Here is a 22,268-nt window from a genome sequence, read left to right on the forward strand (position 1 = left end):
AATAATAATGCATAGGATGATAGAAGACATGAAAAAACTTAGAATATCTATTTTCCAGTCAAGTGTTTGAAAACTACTTAAGGAGTTCCTCTAGCAAAGTAAAGGAACAAAGTAAACACAGGGAGATCCGCGATACAGGAAAGAGCAGACAGATACAGAAGCAGTAAAAGGAGTTTCTGGGATGATGGATAAATAGCAGGCCTTAAGAACGACTGGTACACATCCTGGAAGAGTTGTGTCCAGAGAAACAAAAGGTGCCATAGAAAACTTGACAGGACCACACATTTGTTGGAAAAAGATATATTTATTATATATAATAATAAATTAATTAAATAATTTTAAGAGCTTATATAGTATATAAAAATCTAATAAAATATTATATTTAAAATATAATATTAAAATACATACTAGTAAATATAATGATATAGATAAAATATTTTATATGTGTGTATAGGTGTGCGTGTGTGTGTGTGTGTGTGTGTACAGCTGACCCTTGTACAATGCAGGTTTGAATTTTGCAGGTCAATTGAACTGTGTGCATCAATTTTTTTTTATTTTTTGTATTTTTCCAAAGCTAGAAGCAGGGAGGCAGTCAGACAGACTCCTGCATGCACCCAACTGGGATCCTCCTGGCATACCCACTAGGGGGCGATGCTCTGCCCATTGGGGTGTTGCTCCGTTGCTGCTGGAGCCATTCTAGCACCTGAGGTGGAGACCATGGAGCCGTCCTCAGCACCCGGGCCACCTTTGCTCCAATGGAGCCTTGGCTGCAGGAGGGGAAGAGAGAGACAGAGAGGAAGAAGAGGGGAAGGGGTGGAGAAGCAGATGGGAGCTTCTCCTGTGTGCCCTGACCGGGAGTCGAACCTGGGGCTTCCACACGCTGGGCTGATGCTCTACCACTGAGCCAACCAGTTAGGGCTCATCAATTTTTTTAAATCTGCATGTAAGTGGACCTCTGCTAGTCAAACTTGTGTTGTTCAGGAGTCAGCAGTGGCGGCGGCAGTGGTGGTGGTGGTGGTGGTAGTGGTGTGTGTGTGTGTGTGTGTGTGTGTGTAACACCTGGTAGACAGAAGGTAGCTAGAATAAGAATTCCAGAGAAACTAAACAGCACTCCAGAAAATCCACATAAAATAGTTTACTACACTAGAGAGAACCATATTTACACATTCCTAGTAATTAAAATACTAAATACTCATTTAACAAGTGATTTAACCATAGTAACATGAATGTGTTCGAAGAATAAGGAGAAGTGAGGAAAACCAAACCAACATCTAGCATACAAAGAAATCACCAAATACTGTCTATGGATCAAGAAATTGTAGCAAAAGCACATTGGTGGAATGTGGCAGAAATCACCAGTGAACCAGCTAATTAATGGTAAGTGGGTGCCCCCGGGGAAGGAATGGGGTATGGAAAGATGAATGTTTGTTGTTTCACTAAACCTTTCAGTACTCAATGTTAAAATTAATGTGCATGTATTATGCTGTAAAAATTCTTTTAAAATTTACTTTTTTAAATACAGTTTGTTTATTCAAAAAATAACTCATTTATTTATACACATTTTAAAGTTTTATTACAAGTAGAGCAATTAAAAACCTCATATGAATTGAGTGTCCTTTAGATTTTAGAGTTTACAGGAAGCCTCAGAAGAAACCATTAGAAATACATACAAGAAAATAAATTATTTGCCTATGCGAGTCAGATACTAAAGCATTCATATTCAGTAAAAGAGGTAAGGAAATAAGTTTGAGGAATAGTTCACAAAATACAACAGGCAACTTCACCTGTAGTGAAGTTTAAAAATTTGGGGGGGCTGGAGATGTTTTTCCATATTTGTTAAGATCATGATTATAATTAATTGTGTGATTACATCTGTGTCTCAGCTAATAAAGCAGCCCACGAAGGCAGTGGCCATGCTGGCTGTACTCACTCTACTGTCCCCTGCATCTGTGGTGGCTTCCGACACAGAGGAAACACTGCCTGAATATTTGTTGAATAAAAGAATGAGAAAACTAACAATAACATAAAAAATCTAATTCCTAGGACAATTTTGAACACTCCAATAATTCTTGGGTAAAAGGGCAAAACACCAAGATTATGAATTACTTACAAAACACAAATAATGCAAATGACATCTGTTAAACTGTGTGAAAGGCCAAAACTGTACTAAGAGGAAATGCATGGTTTTAAACTATTTTATAACTAAACAATTAAGAATATAAATCAACTAAATATTCAACTTAAGAAGCTAGAAAAATGGGGGTGGGGAAATAAGAAATTGATTAATAGATAAAATCAGAAATTGATATGTTAAGAAAAAAACTAAATATCAAACCTATAGAAATGATAATTAAACCCAAGAACTAATTTTCATAAAATATCAACAAAACAGGTAAAAATTCTACAAATAAGACAAAAAGCAAAAATAGACAACATTAGGGTTGAGAATGGGGCTATAACCACAAATGAAAGTGAACTAAAATTACAAGGCAAAAATCAACCCTTGCATATTGATTTTAAATAATTTTCACGGTGCCAGGTGTCAGCTGCCAGGGACAAACAGGACTTGTAAACCACAGGGCTGAAAGCCAGGAAGACCACAAATCTTGATCAAATACCTGAGAAGTGTATTGCATTGGGAAATTTCCCTTATCATACTCCTAGAGCCTGTATGTGGATTTGTATTTGACTAATAATGAAAATCCCCCTTTTCTTTTTTTAATTTTATTTTATTTATTCATTTTAGAAAGGAGAGAGAGAGGGAGAGAGAAGAGAGAAATAGAGATAGAAGAGGGGGAGGAGCAGGAAGCATCAACTCCCATATGTGCCTTGACCAGGCAAGCCCAGGGTTTCGAACCAGCAACCTCAGCATTTCCAGGTCAACACTTTATCCACTGCATCATCACAGGTCAGGCCGAAAATCCCCCTTTTCTAGTAAATAATTCAAATCTGGAAAGTCTCCAAGGAGGAAAAAATAAAAGTCCCTCTAAATCCTCTTTATGAGGACGTTGGTATCTTGTCCTGTTCCCTTGATAGAATAACATTTCTTGATATGTGGAAATGTTTTTCAACAAAGAGCCTGCTGCTCCAAATATGTAAAACTGGCTTAAAATTCTACTTTAATTCCAGTGTCTACTGGTGATATGAAAAGAATTTTTAGTGCTGTGGCTAATCTATGGACCAATGGATTCAACAGGCTGAGTGTGGAATGAGTAAGGAATGAAACTGGGACACTTAAAAAAGGTAATTTTCACCTCTTTAGGTACAAATTATCAGTTTCTGAAAAATAAGCTACAAAGTCGTATATCTAATGCAAATATTAGATGCAATGGAGAGGGTCAGAAATAACATTAAAAAATATGACTTTGAAATTTAGCAGGTGTCCCAGCTAGCTGTCTATTATTTGTCTTTGACTAAGACTACTTTAAACTCTGTACAAATAATGCAAATAATCCTTGTCCATAGAAAGGGAAATTCTGTCATTGAATACCTTGGGAATACTGACAAGTTTTGTATCCATTTAAAAAATTATTTTAGCATTCTTTATTTAACTATAAAGGTATAGTAAGTGCTCTGAGTTCTGTTTTGATCCAGTTGTAATATCTTATTGGTTCTTTCACTAATTAATAAGTTAAATAAAAATTTTGACAAGTATTCATTTTCTATTTGTATGAGTCATGATTTACCTTTTAAAAATATCCTTTAACAGTTTACGTGCACACACACACACACACATATATACATAGACATACATTCACAAATATACATATAGAATATATAATCATATGACAATTATCAGGTGTTTCCAATAAAAATTGCTAATTTTTTAAAATTCCACTCACAGCACCCCCAGGAGACATTCCCGCAAAGCCCCAAGAGCAGAGCCAGGAGACTAAGATTGGTCCATGAACAGAAGTTTGCCGAGGGCCCACCCTGGGTCCAGAGCTGGTCTGGGTGGGTGAAGAGTCGAGTGCCAAATGGGTATCCCTATTTGTACAACATGGCTGCGCAATGAAAAGGCATAGCTAAGGCAAGGAAGGGTCAGCAACACTGGGAGAGGGTTCTAGAAGGAAAGAACAAACTATATTATGCAAAGGAGGAACGTCAGGAAGAGGCAGTCCGGGAAACAAGTGTTGAAGAATTTCAACCAGCAGAGATGGGGCTGGAGAGGACCCAGAGGCCAAAGAAAGTGCAAACTGTGGCCTGGAGGTAGGAGCACACAGTGATGCTCAAAGAAGCAGCAGTTTAGCAGATGCATAGGCAAGTGTTGCTTTGAACAAGACCAGAAAGGTAAGAGAGATGGAAATTCACCATTTGGCAAAGTATGCTTTTGATGAGGTCATTTGGATACCGGGGACATATGATGACCTTTTTTTTTTTTTTTTTTTTTTACAGAGACAGAGAGAGGGATAGATAGGGACAGACAGACAGGAACGGAGAGAAATGAGAAGCATCAATCATTAGTTATTCGTTGTGACACCTTAGTTGTTCATTGATTGCTTTCTCATATGTGCCTTGACCGTGGGCCTTCAGCAGACCGAGTAACCCCTTGCTCGAGCCAGCGACCTTGGGTCCAAGCTGGTGAGCTTTTGCTCAAACCAGATGAGCCCACGCTCAAGCTGGCGACCTCAGGGTCTTGAACCTGGGTCCTCCACATCCCAGTCCGACACTCTATCCACTGCGCCACCAGCTGGTCAGGCTTTTTTTTTTCTTTTCTTTTCTTTTAATTTTTTTTATTTATTTATTCATTTTAGAGCGGAGAGGGAGAGAGAGAGAGAGAGAGGAGAGAAAGAGAGAGAAGGGGGGAGGAGCTGGAAGCATCAACTCCCATATGTGCCTTGACCAGGCAAGCCCAGGGTTTCGAACCGGCGACCTCAGCATTTCCAGGTCGACGCTTTATCCACTGCGCCACCACAGGTCAGGCCATGATGACCATTTTGACTGCTTAGTCTACTTTTCCGGATACTTCAACTCAACTTGCAAACAGGGATCCAATCATAAGTAGCTAAACATGGACAGCAAATACTAATCAAAGGGGAAAGAATGACTGATTGTGGGCAGGTTGGAGTAGGAAATTCCTCTAGTCAACTCTTGCTTCTCTTCTGCACGTACCTGGCGGCGCTGGGTGGCTATGTTGCTGGTGGTAGCAGGTGCTCCACTGGCCATAGCTGGAAGGCTTATGATTTGTCTTTTAGCATCAGGAAGTAGAGGTGAAATAGGTATGAAACCTTTGGTATCTGCTGCCATTGCCAGAACGCCTCTACTATGTCCTCTGAGTCTGCAAGATGCTCACTCCCTATAAACTGTCATCAGCACCACACTCCCCAACACAAGATTCTCTCAAAACATCCACTGAGACACATTGATCCTCTCTTTCATCCAAGTTCAGTATCTTTCCTTACTCTAACTCTACAGGATCACTGAAGTCTAGAGTTAGAAATCCAAATGGTTAAAAACTGGCAGGCAAAATATTACTATCATAAAAGTAGAGGTGGTGAAATGGAATTCAAATGACAGATGAAAACGAGCTGCCTCAGAAAGGTGCTATCAGAACAGCCCAGTCTGGAGGGGTGGGGAGCACAGACTGCCCCAGCCAAGCAGGGCATGGGAGTGCCCAAACTGTCTTTAACCAGGGAGGTGCAATCACTGAGCTCTGCTTTGGGGCAATCACTGCAGTAGGGGTGGGCAGCAAGGAGACCACCCAGAAGATGACAATGACATCAGGTCATAAATAAAAGAGCCTGGCTTACGGGGATGGCAGCCTCTGCCAGCATATTTGAGAATAGTCAGGAAGATTAGAAAATAATACTAGTACTACTACTAATAATAATAACAGCTGAGCAGTAGTAGCTAAAGATCTAGCCCTTACTATACGACCGGCATCACTCTAAACACCTTTTTATGTATTTACTCAGTTAACCCTTACCTAAGAGGCAGATCCAAGGCTGAGCCAAGATGTATGTTTCAAGAGTTCATATCCTTCATCTCCATGGGACAGTGCCCCTTATTTCTTGGCTTGGCATCCCACACCAATCCAAGAATTCAGGTCATGTGGGACTCTGACCCCATCATCACCTGAGATACAGGTTGGGCAACAGTTTCTCAAAGGTGACATTTTTCATTCATGCTTCCTTGGGGACACCCCAGGATGCACAGAAATTTTCTGATGGGGTGACATTGATGCCCCTCTGATTTCTACAGGTAGCTGAACTCCAGCCCCCATGTATATAGGTCTGAGCCTGAACTCTCCTCCCCATGCAGGGATTAGACCCTAGCCACCGGTGCAAAGGCCTTCGCGGTTGACTGTTCACTGTGCTGACTCTGAGAGCATTCTTTATTCCTATCACATAGGGGCTTCCCTTTCTTAGCTCCTGGCTCAGCTTTGCTTCCTGGGTTTTAATTTGGTTATATTCTATCCAATGTTTATTTGTGTTTGTGTCTTCGGAGCAGGCAACTGGGAGGGAGAAACTTACTCCTCCTCAGCTCAGTCTGCCATATTGCCTCAAAGTCCAAGCCACAGTCTGCTAAGAGAGGCCTCTGGCACTCACCATCACTTCCTGGAAACCAAAGTTGGATTTCAGACATGCCAAGTTGTGAGCTGTCAAAGGAACACGTGAGCAGAGGGCTCCGTGGAGCAGGCGTGGGAATGCGGGCCCTGGGCCGAGGAGGTAGCCATCACTGCAGCGAGAGGGGAGGGCTGAAATTCTCCAAGCTGGTGACATCCCCAAGGGTGGGAAATGGATTGAGGGTGGAAACTGGGGTCAGAGCCTCCAGAACACTTACATCCAGTGGGCAGGGGGAACAAAAGCAGTCAGGGAGGAGCGGCTGACAGAAGGCAGGAAGGGAACAGAGCCAAGTGAAAAGATTTTTCAAGAAGAGAATGATGAACAGCATCCAATGTTGTGACACTGTCAAGAAAGATGAGGGTGGCAATGTCAGCAGAACTCACGGTTGGAAACTTCTGAGAGGCAGTGCAGGCAGGCCCCTGAGGAGCGTCTGGGGAAGGAGTAACGGGTGGGTGCAAATGTTGGTTTCCTCTGCCTTCCATTTCCTCACCCCCTCACCCACCTGGCCTCCTACCTGAGCCAAGGCTCAGAAAAGCCTGAAACTGAAGCCCACGCCTGTCAACACCTTCTCAACAACATCAGAGGGGGTGCTACTAGGACACTTCCGGGATGAAGACTAAAATCTGAAATATAAACACATCTGCCTTCTTAGGATATTTGCAAAGTAGCCATTCTTGGAACTGCAGCTCAATGACTCTGTGCCCCCAGGTGTCTGGGAGTGAGAAGCCTGTCCCAGAAAGCTCCTCTTCCAGGCCACCACTCTGCAGACCGAGCCTCCAGACACACCGGCTGAGATGTCCTCCCAGCCAGAAGCTTCAGTTTTTCACTTTGCTGCTATAGATGAGTCAAAATCTCTGGATCAATTCAATAGGAAAGGGTGAATCATAATAGGAACGTGCTCAGAGCAAGCTGTGCGTGTGAGTGCGTGCGTGCGTGCGTGCAGTGTGTAGCACATGACTGCAATTACTATAATAGTGACTCACCCCTTCTCCAGGAATTCCATACCCCCCAAGTCACTCGTGAATAAGTCAGTCATCTCCAGGGACCAGGTTTCACCATTTTCCCAGTTGCTCAGGCACAACACTGAGGAATCATTCTCCACTCCTTTACTGTCCTCATCCCCAACATCTCATCCAGCACAAACCCTGCCAACTCTATCTCAGAACGCCTATCAGTCTGCTTCTCTCCACATTCACTGCAAACTGCTCCATCCCAGCCAACATCGCAGCTCTCCCAGGCTCAGCCTTCACCTCCTAACTGGCCCCATTTCCCCTGTCGGCCCTTCCAAAATCCCCCACGCAATGTTTCCACACAGCAGCAACAATAACTGAAAACTAAAAGCAACTGTAAACCAGGTCGTGTCTCTCCTGTTTAAAACCCTTTCCTACATTTAGAATGCAGCCTCACTGTCTCCCAGGCCAAGCCTTTCCTGATCGGCCCTGCGTGCCCTCCACAGCGCCTTGTACCAGTCTCCTGGCCACTGGGTCCCCTCCTGCCCCCACTGGCCTTTGCCTTTCTTCCCACTGCGGGCCTCTGCACTGGCCTGCACTCTGCCTGGAGTGCCCTGCCCGCGTTTTGGCACGGCAGGCTCCTTTTGTTACTCGGTATCAGAGGCTGTGCTTGAACACCAGGCATTTCTAGCACATCCTCCTGTTTCAGTCTTCCGCATCATTCTGTTCCCATCTGACAGTTCTTTGTTCATTACTTCATGCATTCACAAACATAGATCACTTCTTGCGCCAGCCAGACTAGGCATGTGTTTATTCTCCCACAATAACATGTCTGTCTCCTCTGAATAACATTAAAAAGCTCACGAAGACAGAGGCCTTGAGCATAGCCTTAAGGCCTGGCATGGAGGCAGCATTCAATAAATATTTGATTTGCAGAATGAATAAGTACACATGGTAATGTGTACTCAGGAAATCAGAATTGGTTGATACAACTTCTAAGGTCTCATAGTTTGGAAGCGGCCAATATTCCAAAGTGGCCCTTGTGCAGGGGCAAATCAGCCCGTCTATGTTTTTTTCCAGGCCAGCAGAAGGCGATTGCCTCCTGGTTAGTACATCTAGCCAGCATTTATTAAAGGCCTACTATGTGCAGGCCTATACCTAGTGTCAATCTCGGTCCTGTCCCAGCTCACTCAGCTGCTGGCACTCAGCAGCCAGCCGGGGACCAGCCAACTGGCTGACCTGTCCCACAGCAAATGACCAACTGGCCCTCACTGGAGGTCACCCATGATGAACTGAGTAGCAGGTCTCCTCCCAAACCTGTAACTCACTTCCCTTTAATTTTCTCAGACACCCAGGATTTCAGTGCACCCCAGAGAGCCAGCCCTGTCCTGTCCCCTGTACAGTGAACCAGCCTCACTTCTCCAGACCCACTTCCCAGGTAGCGTGGATGCCTGTTTCTCCATGCCGGATTCCAATATCAGGTTCCATCACTGACTAGTTATCTGGCACACTGGCCAAGAACATGGACTATGGGGTCCAGCAGGCCAAGCTGTATCCCATCAGCCCTGGCATCCACTAGCTCTGTGATCTTGGACAGGTCACTGGACCTCTTAGAGCCTCAGCTTCCTTCTCTGATAAGCAAAGACTATCGAGATGACAGAAGTGCCCCCAGAGCTCCTGTTCCTCCTGCTCTGTGAGCCCAGGGGACATGTGCAAAGAGGGGAAAGAGCTCTTTTCTGGCAACATTTCTATGGCTAATGTTATCACCAGAAATTATCAATAATAGCAAGAGAAGGAAGGAGTCAAGCACAATAAACATGTACAATTCAAACAACAAACATATACTCAGCCAGGTACCAAAGATACAGGGGGAAATCAGACCTTTCATGAAGGAAGGCAGTCAGAAAGGGGACGCAAACCTGTAAACAAAACCACAGAGCAGATGTGCTGTGTGCTGTGTGAGGACAAGTGTGGAGAGAGTGTCAGGGACACAATGTAGTCGTCAATTCCACTGGGCTGGGGTGACTGGGATGACAGGGAAAGGTGATGTGTTTGGCTCCTTCCATTTCCCAAACGCTCTGTGCAAACCGCTGTCCTACAGTCAGCAGGACAGGTGGGTGACAGGTGGCTTGCAAGACTCCCTATGGCTCTCCTCAGCTGTAAACTTAGAGGAATCATTGAGAATTACATCACTGGCAGTAAGGTCTGTGCACCACAAGATTCAGAATTCATTCCCTGGGTCCACGCACGGCTCCCAGCAGTACAAGAAACAACAACATTGAAATCACGGAAAATTCATTTGGAAAAGGATATCCAAGCACCTTATGAACAAACCTCACAGCTCAGATGGAGTCGGGTAGTCACAGGGCTGGAAGCATCAGCAGAGACCAGTGGCTTCCAGACTTGCTCTTGACCTCTAAAGCCACTGCTCAACTGAAGTTCGCCCAGAAGCCCAGCACATAAAATTGATACAAACAGAGCCGCCCTGGTAGAAACAGTGCCTGAGCCCTCTGCTTGGCACCCTTCCTCTTTTCCCCAAGCCTGCTGGCCCCCATGGCAGCTCCAAGGAACCCCTGGGGCTCCAAAAGCAAGGAGGGAAAACCGTTCCTCTAGGTCAGCCTCTCTGAGGATGTACGGGAAACAAGTCCCACAGAAGTCACGCTCTGAACTGCACCTGAACACAGCCCAGCTTTCGGAATCCAGGCTAACACTTCTCACTTGACTTGGCCTGAGCTAGCTCTATGCAAAACTGAACTTAAAAGAAACAAGGCTTAGATCTGATCACCCACAGCATAATCTCTAAGCAGTTTAAAGGCCCCTAAAACAGCCAAGCGTGGAACCGAGCCCAGCCCCACAGACTGGCAGAAAGACATTTGGAAACGAGCTGCAGCAGCACAGCTGACAATTTCACATAGTCGCCTTGAGTCCATGGGACACAAACAGGTCTTGAAAGGCCTGGGCTGTGCGGCCGTGAGAGACCCAGGACCAGGCGGGCCAGGAGGTGAATGCTAATGAGCGATGGAAATAGCAATTACTCTCCCCAAGTAAGGCACTGTGCCAGGCTAAGGAGTTCTGAGATATTTTTAAAGTATTTTTACAGCAGAAAAACTTTCCTACAGACTCAATTATATAACTATCAGACTCCACCTCTAGGTTGAAATTACCCATGGCCTTCAGGAGAAAATCATTTTTCCCTACATGAGGGCCACAGGTTTCTCCAGAAACTCTTGGCTACACGGCCAGCAACCCAGGGCAGCTGCAAACTATCAGCCCAGAGACCTTCTCGAGAGCAGCTGGGGGCCAGCCAGAGAAGAATGCCAGCCAAGCGGAGGGCAGAGTCATGTCGCTGACCCCACATCACCCAGGACGCTGTAGAGTACAGGAAGGCCCACTCTAGGGGGCTTCCAACCGATCTGCAGCAGGGTCCTCACAGCTTCCTCGTCCCCACACGGGGTGAAGGTCACTGAAGGATAAAGGATGCCCAGGGAACACTTCATTAACCCCCAGTTGTCCTCTGCTGCTGGCAAAAGGCAGACAGGCAGAGAAGGCCTTCCGGGGCTACAGGAACGAGGAGCCTTGCCCAAGGAATGACGGCCCAAATCAAAGGGGCAGATGTGGGAAGGTTAACTTACAGCCCAGGTTTTCGTCAGCCTGAAGATGGGCGCGCTTTGTAACGCTGACACCACAGACATAAGAGAGTGAAGGTTGTTGAGTTCCAGAAGTTTCTGAAAAAAAGATATGGAATAGATTATTTTGCAGCTATAAACAACAGAACAAAACATGCTCAAGTGTTACCAAATGTCATATTTATGAAATTCAATTACACTTAAAAATATCTCATGTAGAAACTATAGTTCTAGGAAGTTCATAGAAACCATATGCTCTTTTTATTTCAAATTCTCAAAAGGTGGGTCTGTATCTACAACATTTGCAAAATTTCATAAGCTGACTGGTGTGGTTGCTGGACAGAAACATGGCTCAGGATGAGGTTTGATAATGTCCTTTATGTTCTTTTTCAGACAAATCTGAACTGTCCCAGTAGGCTTTTATAAACTGAAACCACCAACAACATCAACACGGCTCTTCTGTGATCACCTGACACCAGGAGGAGAGGGGCTAAGCCAGGCTGTTATTAACCTGCACAACCCTCCGCCGGGCGGCCAGAGCTCTGGCTTCCCCATCACTTGACTATGCTCCTTTGAACCAGACCCCAAATTAGTGAGGACATTGGATTCGATTCCGTCTCAGCCCTCTACTATCCAGGACAGCTCCCGTAAACTGCCTAGGCCCGTGCCTGACGCCAGGGTGAGCACTCAGCGTGATGGGGGTGGCTCGGTCTTTGTTGGGAAGACTTGTCTCCCCCCAACCCCCGCCACTTCTCTTGGGTACTTCCAAGTTCAGGTGCTACCTCCTCTATCTTTCCTGACTATGTTCCCAAGTCTAGGCAGGCTGGGGACCCCTTCTGTCTAATCCTACAGCACTCTGGGCATCTCCTTAGCACACTGGACTGGACTTGCTATCACCTGCCTCTCAACCACCTTGGACTGTGTGTTCTCTGAGAGCAGAAACAAAGCTGATCTGCCATCATGTTCCCAGTCCCTAGAACAGCGCATAGAAGGACCTCGTAAAATGAACAGATAAATGAAAAGCCTTATGCCTAGCCTTTGCAGCTCCTTTCCTACTCAGAGATTTCTCCCTTACTGCACAGTTCACACTTCATTTTACACATCGTGTAACTTTCTCTAATTGCTTCCTGTCATGTAATAATAGCTTCTCTGTGTAAACTGAAATCCATCCTGTGCGTCTGAGCTTCTATACCTGTCACAGAATTTCTTCATAGCTGAAGGTCCTCTGGGAGACAATCTAATCTACCCTTCCACTGCTTAGACGGGAAACCACAGCCCCGAGAAAGGAGAGGCTTGCACAGAACAGTCCCAGGGCACAGTGCAGCCTGACGATCCACCATCGGAAGATGGCAGAGATTAAAAAGGGATCGTTTTAGATCTCTTGGTGGGGGCCATAGACTCATTTCCAAACTGAAAGCACCAGGTGGGCTTTAACTTAATCCCACTTTCTCATGTGGTCCAGCACAAACTCACTAAGAGCAATAAATAGCATTATGTCCAGCCTGGTCCAAGGACTTCAGAATCCACAAGACATAAAAGTGCCCATTGCCCCTAACATACATTATCGATGAATGCACTTAACCTTTCCATGAGGTCAAAGAGAAGCATGCTCCAACTACTGACTCCCTGTGGGGTCATGGGTATGAATACTCACCTCTCTAAGTCTCCCCTTTTTCCCATGGGAATGGGATAATATTAATGTGAGCATTGAATATGATCATTTCAGTAAAGCACCTGCTAGTGCCTGGCTTGTCAGGGGCCTCAATAAAGGTCAGCTGGTCTAGAATCTGGTGGGAAGACAGCACACACACACACAAAGCAAGGAATGAACCAGACAGAACATGTTCTGTCAAGGGTCAGGCAAGTCTGGTGGTTGAGGGCAGTGTATGGGGAGGAGTCAGCAGGGCAGTGTAAGTGATGAGAGTGGGCTGGCAGAAATGCGGGAAGAGGAGGGGAAAGGTGGAATGCAGACGTGAGCCTGGTACCCAACAACTGACAAGGACAGAACCCATCAGACCAGGAGGCAGGAGTTGGGATTAGAAGCAACAGGGTCATCTGGCCCAGGCCTTAAATTCAGGATGGGTGGGGTGAGCCTTGTTGACTGGGGACAAAATTATGCAGAATATGATGGTATCACAAACATCAATGCTAACTAAAACCCATCAACCGCTGGCACTGACTAAATCTGAAGTAAGAGGATGAATGGATCCCAGGGGTAACCCGTGGGGCCTTATGAAGAGTGAGAAAGGCCGGAGGGAATAGCTGGCTGCCAAAGTCACGGGGGTAGAGGGCTGTGCGCCAATGCGTGCACAGGGGCTAGGAGCCTCCGTGGGCAGCCAGGCTGGTCTCACATCTGCCTCTGTCTGGGGAAGTCAGATTACAGCTCCGTGTGAACCCTGTCCATCCCAGAGCAAAGCTGCTCCCATATCGTTGAGGAAACACATTTTTGAGACATAGAAAGAAAGGAAAGGAAGGGGAGAAAGAAAAGGCTTACCTTGGCTATTTTCACAAAATGGCTCAGGATTTCTGCCCTTATTTTTAAAGTCTGTGCTGTTAGAATTTCTCGTACAACCCAAAAACTGACCTGTAGAGTCAAATACATGTACACAGACACACACACACATACCAGAAAAGTTGTTAAAATGCTGGACCATCCATGTCACCCTTGCCCACCACTGTTAATGGGATTTCCACGAGGTTGGGAAACTGGGAGAACACAGCCTATGGCTGTATGAGGTCGAGGTTCCTTTATGACACCCAACCCAGCGAACGGGTCCCATACTCTCAGCACCACCTCTCCAACACCCCAGGTGGTGCTGAGAGAAATAGGGACTCTTAACCCTCTGGGGGAATCACTGCGCCTTCACATCTATGTTTCTCTAAAAGTGATGCAGGGAATTTTGAGATGAATCAGACAGGATTCCTACTCAGAAGAAACCCAGCTGTGGGGAGGTGATGGATGGATGGATGGATGGATGGATGGATGGCGGACAGACAAGTGGCCAAAGGAATATGCATACTGGCAGTACCACCCATGAGATGCATATTCCCAGCCAGACCCCAGACAAGAAGAAATGCCCAATATCCACACAACTGTAACAAGTTTAATTTTCTAAGCTAAGGTCGCCCAAATACTAATTTAAATGATACAGAAGCATCTTTCAAAGTTCCATAAAGCAATGCAGGTTAAGGGCATGATTTTCTGGAGACAGCAGATGCTACAAGAACAGACTGGTACTTTTGGTTCAGAACATTATTCACGTTTGACCTTTCACATAAATCAACATCTTCAAGGCCCTGAGTCCTTTGGTGGGACCAAGAAAGTCATCCACCAGCGTGTAGCTGACTCACATAGCAGCTCAATGAACACAGAAGGGGCTTCGTGCCCAGGAAGGTGGGGAGTGCCTAGTTTCTTGCTTCTGTCTCGCTGCTGCGACAATAGTTCTGTGTGGAGCACAGGTGCCCTCGAGCAGGGCACTGCAGAGAAGGGGAGAGCTGGGCACGGGGTGGACGACATGGACAATTAAAAGGAGGGTGAGGTACTGAAAACCTCTAAATTCTACAAAGAAAAAAATAGTTAAGGGCATTCTGGAGTTAACAAAGCACATTTGCTGCAGCAACCAAATGTGTTCTCTTTACTGGAGTACTGTCACTTTTCAATGAGAAAACAGGAAAGAGTGACCAAGAATCAAAACTAGGCTTTTCATATTAAGCAGAAATATTATAGAAAAGTTTTTTCTGCTAAATGTCTGTACTTGCCTCCAGGACTTGCCCCAGTTTCCATAGAATCAATTTTTCCAAAGAATTACCTAAAATTAAGTTCAGACTCAAATGTTTACTAGCCAGTTATGGAAGAAAGATATTCTAGATACCAAGTGATATGCCCATAAACTTTGTATTTTAATATGTACATTTTATGCCACATAATCTCAAGTGTGATCATTTATGTGTGCTGTATAATTTAATAGATTCCTGCGTGCCATAAAGTCATACATATTGAAGGCATAATTATGGAACATGACAGAGTTGACTCTGATCTGCAGCACATGGTACACAGAGGTAATACTGGGCCAGTTCCATCTAACAGACCTTCATGAAGCCTGTACTGTATGTAGGCTCTCTCTGGGCACTGCAAGTCCAGACCCTAACAGTGCTTGCCTGCGGTCATCAAAGGAGGAGACAGGGTCCTCCAGAAGTCACCATATTAAAGGGCAGCTGGTGATCATGGCCTGGAGTATGCGGGGAAGTGATCATACAGGAAGGCTTCTTGGAGGAGGCAGCCCTTGAAGGTAAAGAAAGGATTGAGGGGTGACTGTATACACCAGGCCCAGGGAGAAGGGAGCAGGTCAACAGGACTGCTGTGCAGGTACTCTGCGGGGTGGGGATCATGAGGGAGACTGATGTTAGAAAGGTCCGTGGAAGCCAGACTGTGAGGTCTGCAACAACAAAGTGACAAGAAGGACCTGAGATAATTACACACGGGGCGAGCCCCAGAGGCTGCTGAGCATAATGACAGGTGAGATCCTTTTGTAGGGACACCAAACAGGAAGCTGGCAATGGTCTAAGTGAGAGATGGGAAGCCTGAGCTAGGGCCATGTATTGTAGAAGCAGTTGGAAAGGAAGGGCAAATATGAAACTATCCCAAAGACAGAATCTGCAGTTTAAAACATTTTTAATTCTCTTTTCTAACTACATAACTTAAGAGTAGCTTAAAGCAGAAAACAAGGGAACAGAGATAAGCACTAAAGACAAATCACTTATAACCTCATTCTCATATGCAGACCAGCATGACAAACCTCGTGGTATGTGCCCTTCTCATCTTTTTCCCATACAAAGAGCATATGTTTGTATTTTTCAATTAAATTAGTATATATTATCATGAGAATTTTTTTAAATTTTATTTTATTTTATTTTTTTACAGAGACAGAGAGAGAGTCAGAGTGAGGGATAGACAGGGACAGACAGACAGGAACGGAGAGATGAGAAGCATCAATCATTAGTTTTTTGTTGCGCATTGCGATATCTTAGTTGTTCATTGATTGCTTTCTCATATGTGCCTTGACCACGGGCCTTCAGCAGACTGAGTAACCCCTTGCTTGAGCCAGAGACCTTTGGTCCAAGCTGGCGAGCTTTTTGCTCAAACCAGATGAGCCCGTGCTCAAGCTGGCGACCTCGGGGTCTCGAACCTGGGTCCTCAGCATCCCAGTCTGATGCTCTATCCACTGCGCCACTGCCTGGTCAGGCTCATGAGAATTTTTATACATGAATAGGCATTCTTCTACAACATAGTTTTTAGCAGCTGCTAAATAAATACTTCATCTTAAGGGTGTAGCATCATTAAGTAACCCCTCTATTGTTGGGTAGGTTATTTCTAATTATTTTGTTGTAATAAAAATGCTTTGGTGAACATATTTACACATATATCTTCATATACTTTTAATTAAGGTCTTAGGATAAATTCTTGTAAGGTGGAATGAATAAAAGTATGTGTACCTTTTTTCAAAAGTATATATAAAAACTTGGTCTCTAAGGTTTTTTGGGTTTTTTTTTGAGATAAAGAGAAAGAGAGAAAGGAAGAGTGAGGGTGAGAAGCATCAACTCATAGTTGCTTTCACTTTAGTTGTACATTGAGCAGCTTCTCACACGTGCTTTGACCGGGGCTGAGCCAGCGTCCCCTTACTCAAGCCAGCAACCTTAGGCTTTTCATGCCAGTGTCCTCTGGGCTCAAGCTGGCAAGTTTTGGGATCATGTGAACGATTCCCCTGCTCAAGCCAGTGATGCCATGCTGACAAGCCCACACTTAGAGCCTGTGACCTAGGGGTTTTGAATCGATGACCTCAGCGTTCCAGGTTGACACTTTATCCACTGCTCCACCACAGATTCTATCATCAGGTTTGAACAGATCCATGTTCCCACATGCAGGCAAATATACTAGTTATTACAACATCTTTTCTTTACTCAACTAATGGAAAAAATGTCTGTTTCTATTTTGTATTTCTTTCATGACTACTCAGTTAACATTTTTTTTATACTTTTTAAAAAAGTTTTTTGTTACAAATATTTATAGGCTACTTGTACCATTTTCCTTGTGAATTACCTGTTCAGGCCCTTCAACCATCTTTCTTTTGGGACATCTGTCCTCTCACTATTGATTAGTAAATGGTCTTTGTATATTAAAGAAATTAATTAGCCCTTTGTGAGTCATATATTGTACCAAAAATGTGGAGGAATTGGTATCCCTATACACTGTTTGGGGGAATATAAATTCAAAGGACCATTTTGAAGAACAACTTGAATATATCTTTCAAGATGTTAAAGTTATATTATATTCTCCCTAGAATACTTTATGAATATACAGAAATTTAGGGGGACAAATGTAAAAGGTTCACTAAAGCACTGTTTATAAAGCAAAAGAATAGAAAAAAACAAAATGCCCATCAATAGGGAATTGATTACATAAATAATACCTTCACCTCAGACTTGCCAAGAAAGTCACTATAGAAGGAAGTGGGCAGCTGAGCTCTACCTACCTGAGGATAAAATATCTACATAAATTATTTAGAATCCTTCTGCATAGGAGATTTATTTTGTCTCCTCCATTTATTTATTTAATCACTTCTTTTTTTTTTTTTTTTTTTTTTTTTTTTTCATTTTTCTGAAGCTGGAAACAGGGAGAGACAGTCAGACAGACTCCCGCATGCGCCCGACCGGGTTCCACCCGGCACGCCCACCAGGGGCGGTGCTCTGCCCCCCAGGGGGCGATGCTCTGCCCATCCTGGGCGTCGCCATATTGCGACCAGAGCCACTCTAGCGCCTGAGGCAGAGGCCACAGAGCCATCCCCAGCGCCCGGGCCATCTTTGCTCCAATGGAGCCTCGGCTGCGGGAGGGGAAGAGAGAGACAGAGAGGAAAGCGCGGCGGAGGGGTGGAGAAGCAAATGGGCGCTTCTCCTGTGTGCCCTGGCCGGGAATCGAACCCGGGTCCTCCGCACGCTAGGCCGACGCTCTACCGCTGAGCCAACCGGCCAGGGCCTACAATCCAATACTATGTTACTTATTTTGTTGCTCAAATTGCTCCATCTTTGGCCACTAAGAACTCTTTCAGTGGTTCCCGCCTCCCTGCCCTTTGACATAACCCCACGACTGTTTCGGTTTGTTGGCTTGTTTGAGCATTTCTTTACTTTCTGGCACTATAAGGTGCTATAGGCTTATCTTGTATATTTCTTGCCCCAGTCCTAAATCAGACACTCTCCAAAGAGCCTGGGTTCCTTTTAGCAGACGATGATATTAGAAACCAAATACCCAGCAGTACAATTACTGGATTGTGTCTGTACCATTTTGCATTCCCACCAGCAATGAATGAGATTTTGTGTTGCTCTGGGTATTTGTTAGCAATTGGTATTGGCGGGGTTTAAAATTTTATATATATATATATTCTTAGCCATTTTAATAGGTGTGTAGTGTTTCCATTTCCCCAATGACAAATTATCTTTTCATGTTTATTTGCCATCTGCACATCTTTGGGAAGGTGTCCAGATCTTCTGCCCATTTTTTAATCGGGTTGTTTTCTCAGTGTTGGGTTTTTAGAGTATATTTTGGAAACAAGTCTTTTATCAATATGTGTCTTGCAAATATTTTTCCCAATCTGTGCTTAGTCTTGTTTTTCTCCCAGCAGTGTCTTTAGCAAAGTGGAAATTTTTAATTTTAATAAAGCCCAACTTTTCAATTTTCTTTCATGTATTGAACTTTTAGTGTTATATCTAATAACTCATCATTAGCAAAGGTTATGTAGATTTTCTTCTATGTTTCATAGTTTTGACTTTTACATTTAGGTCTACAATCCATTTTGAGTTAATTTTTATGAAAGGTCTAAAGTTGGTTTCTAGGTTTATTATTTCATATATGAAAAAAATTCCAATTATTCCAGCATCAATTGTTGAAGAAATGACCTGTTCTCCACGGCATGTCCTCCTGCACCTAAGAGCAGCTGAACACGTTTGTGTGGGTCTACCTCTGGGTTCACTCTTCTGTTACACTGTCCTAGCTCTCTACTCTGATCACTACCATGCTGGAGCTTTATTGTCATTCTTGAAATTAGGTAGAGTGAGTCCTTTGACTTTGTTCATTTTTAATGTTATGTTGGTTATTCTATGTCCTTAGCCTTCCCATATAAACTTTAGAATCAGTTCATTGATATTTACAAAATAGCTTACCGAGATGTTGATTGGAACTGAACTGAATTTATAGATCAAGTTGGGAAGAACTTATCTTAATAATGAATCATCTAATCCATGAAGATAGGATATCTGCCTATTTGTTTCAATCTATTATACTTAGATTTTTTTGCATCAGTGTTCTATAGTTTTCCACATACAGAACCTGTACATACAGAACCTGTACTTATACTTAAGTATTTCTTTGTGTGCATTTTGCTATTATAAATTTTTTTTAATTTCAAATTCCAATTCATCATTGCTGGTATAGGAAAGCTTTTGAATATTGATCTTGTAAACTGCAACCTTACTATACTCACTTATTAGTTCCAGGAGTTCTTTTTTATAGATTTCTTTGAGATTTTCTACATAGACAATCATGTCATCTGTGAATAGTTTTATTTCTTTTCAATCTGTATATCTTTATTTTCTTGTCTTATTGCACTAATTAGGACTTCCAGTATGATGTTGAGTGGAAGTGGTTAAGAGAGCACATCCTTGCCTTGTTCCCAGTCCTGGGCAGAGCATCTAGTATCTCACCACTTACTATGATGCTGGCTGCAGGATGTGTGTAGATGTCCTTTATCAAGTTGAAAAAGTTCCCCTTCTATTCCTAATTTGCTGAGATTTACTTTTTGTCATGAATGGGTATTGTCAAATGTTTTTTTGAATCAATTAGTATGATAATATAATTTATCGCCCTGGCCGGTTGGCTCAGTGGTAGAGCGTCGGCCTGGCGTGCAGAAGTCCCAGGTTCGATTCCTGGCCAGGGCACACAGGAGAGGCACCCATCTGCTTCTCCACCCCTCCCCCTTTCCTTCCTCTCTGTCTCTCTCTTCCCCTCCCGCAGCCGAGGCTCCATTGGAGCAAAGATGGCCTGGGCGCTGGGGATGGCTCCTTGGCCTCTGCCCCAGGCGCTAGAGTGGCTCTGGTCGCAACAGAGCGATGCCCCGGAGGGGCAGATCCCAGTCGGGCGCATGCGGGAGTCTGTCTGACTGTCTCTCCCTGTTTCCAGCTTCAGAAAAATACAAAACAAACAAACAAAAAACAAACAAACAAACAAAATATATAATTTCTCTTCTTTAGCCTACGAATACACTAGATTACACTAGCTGATTTTCAACTGTTGAACCAGTCATGCATACCTGTAATAAATGTCACTTGGGCCTGACCAGGCGGTGGTGCAGTGGATAGAACATCAGACTCGGATGACGAGGACCCAGGTTCGAGACCCTGAGGTCGCCAGCTTGAGCGCGGGCTCATCTGGTTTGAGCAAAGCTCACCAGCTTGGACCCAAGGTCACTGGCTCGAGCAAGGGGTTACTCAGTCTGCTGAAGGCCCACGGTCAAGGCACATATGAGAAAGCAATCAGCCTGACCAGGCGGTGGCGCAGTGAATAGAGCATTGGACTGGGATGCGGAAGACCCAGGTTCGTGACCCCGAGGTCACCAGCTTGAGTGCAGGCTCATCTGGTTTGAGCAAAAGCTCACCAGCTTGAGCCCAAGGTTGCTGGCTCGAGCAAGGAGTTACTCAGTCTGCTGAAGGCCCACAGTCAAGGCACATAGGAGAAAGCAATCAATGAACAACTAAGGTGTCACAACAAAAAACTAATGATTGATGCTTCTCATCTCTCTCCATTCCTGTCTGACTGTCCCTATCTACCCCTCTCTCTGTCTCTGTAAATAAATAAATAAATGTCACTTGGTCATGGTGCTAATAAACTTTTAAAACACGTAAGCTATTATTTTCACTATTATTGTTCCAGTGGTATAATTAGCACTAAAGTTTAGCCACTATAAACTAAGATATCCCCTGGGAAATTTCACAATAGTATGACAGATGAATAAAGCAGAATAGTTGTGAACATAAAAAACTCTAATCAACCACAAGTAAAAGAATGAGAACATAAAAAAAATTCAGGTTTAAAAATCCTGTCTTTTATTATGAGAAATATACTTTGCCATAAATTTCTCATAAACTCATTCACAGTCTTCTTAGAAACCTGGAGTTAGAAGGGACTTAAAAGTCCCCTCACCCATGATGTTCTGCAGCCACTGTGACAAAGCCGTTTGGTCTCTGCCTGAGCTTCCTGGGTAGGGAACCACCTTCTATTAGGATAAAGCAACCGTCTTCCCACTCCTAGTCCCTGGTCCTTATACTTACTTAGTGCCTCGGTCAGCAAACTGCGGCTAATAAGCCACATGTGGCTCTTTGGCCCCTTGAGTGTGGCTCTTTGGCCAGTTTAGGAGTACCCTAATTAAGTTAATAACAATGTACCTACCTGTATAATTTAAGTTTAAAAAATTTGGCTCTCAAAGGAAATTTCACCTGACCAGGCGGTGGCACAGTGGATAGAGCGTCGGACTGGGATGCAGAGGACCCAGGTTCGAGACCCCAAGGTCACCAGCTTGAGCACGGGCTCATCTGGTTTGGGCAAAAGCTCACCAGCTTGGACCCAAGGTCACTGGCTTGAGCAGGAGGTTACTCGGTATGCTGAAGGCCCGCAGTTAAGGCACATATGAGAAAGCAATCAATGAACAACTAAGATGTCACAACAAAAAACTGATGATTGATGCTTCTCATTTCTCTCCATTCCTGTCTGTCTGTCCCTATCTATCCCTCTCTCTGTCTCTGTAAAAAATAAAAATAAAAATAAAAAATTCAATCGTTGTACTATTGATATTTAGCTCTGTTGACTAATGAGTTTGCTGACCACTGACTTAGTCGGTCCCACAGGTTATACTTAATCAGTTTCCCCATAAGAACCGCTCACTTACTTGAAAAAACCTTTGTTATCTACTCCCTGAGTCTTCTCAATCCTGGATCCTCCATTTGATACTTATACAACATGCTTTCTTTCCCTTCACCCTCTGGCCACTGTGGTACTGACATGCCATCTGTGTGGCGGTTCCTCC

General features: G+C 44.2%; 1 protein-coding gene across 13 annotated transcripts in view; it reads right to left on the bottom strand.

Moving 5' to 3' along the window:
• The window catches only part of RALGPS1 (Ral GEF with PH domain and SH3 binding motif 1), a 330,788-nt gene that overhangs the window by 150,541 nt on the left and 157,979 nt on the right, over positions 1–22,268 (bottom strand). For 11 of the 13 annotated variants that reach the window (XM_066256190.1, XM_066256189.1, XM_066256181.1 and 8 more), the window contains exons 6-7: positions 13,637–13,726; positions 11,149–11,241 (exon numbers count right to left, since the gene is read on the bottom strand). In XM_066256190.1, coding sequence (XP_066112287.1) covers positions 11,149–11,241; positions 13,637–13,726 — 183 coding nt within the window. The remainder of the gene's footprint in view (positions 1–11,148; positions 11,242–13,636; positions 13,727–22,268) is intronic. The other 2 variants (XM_066256191.1, XM_066256186.1) reach the window with 1 other exon arrangement.

This window comes from Saccopteryx bilineata, chromosome 2 (assembly GCF_036850765.1).
Source record: "Saccopteryx bilineata isolate mSacBil1 chromosome 2, mSacBil1_pri_phased_curated, whole genome shotgun sequence".
NCBI classification, from domain to species: Eukaryota; Metazoa; Chordata; class Mammalia; order Chiroptera; family Emballonuridae; genus Saccopteryx; species Saccopteryx bilineata.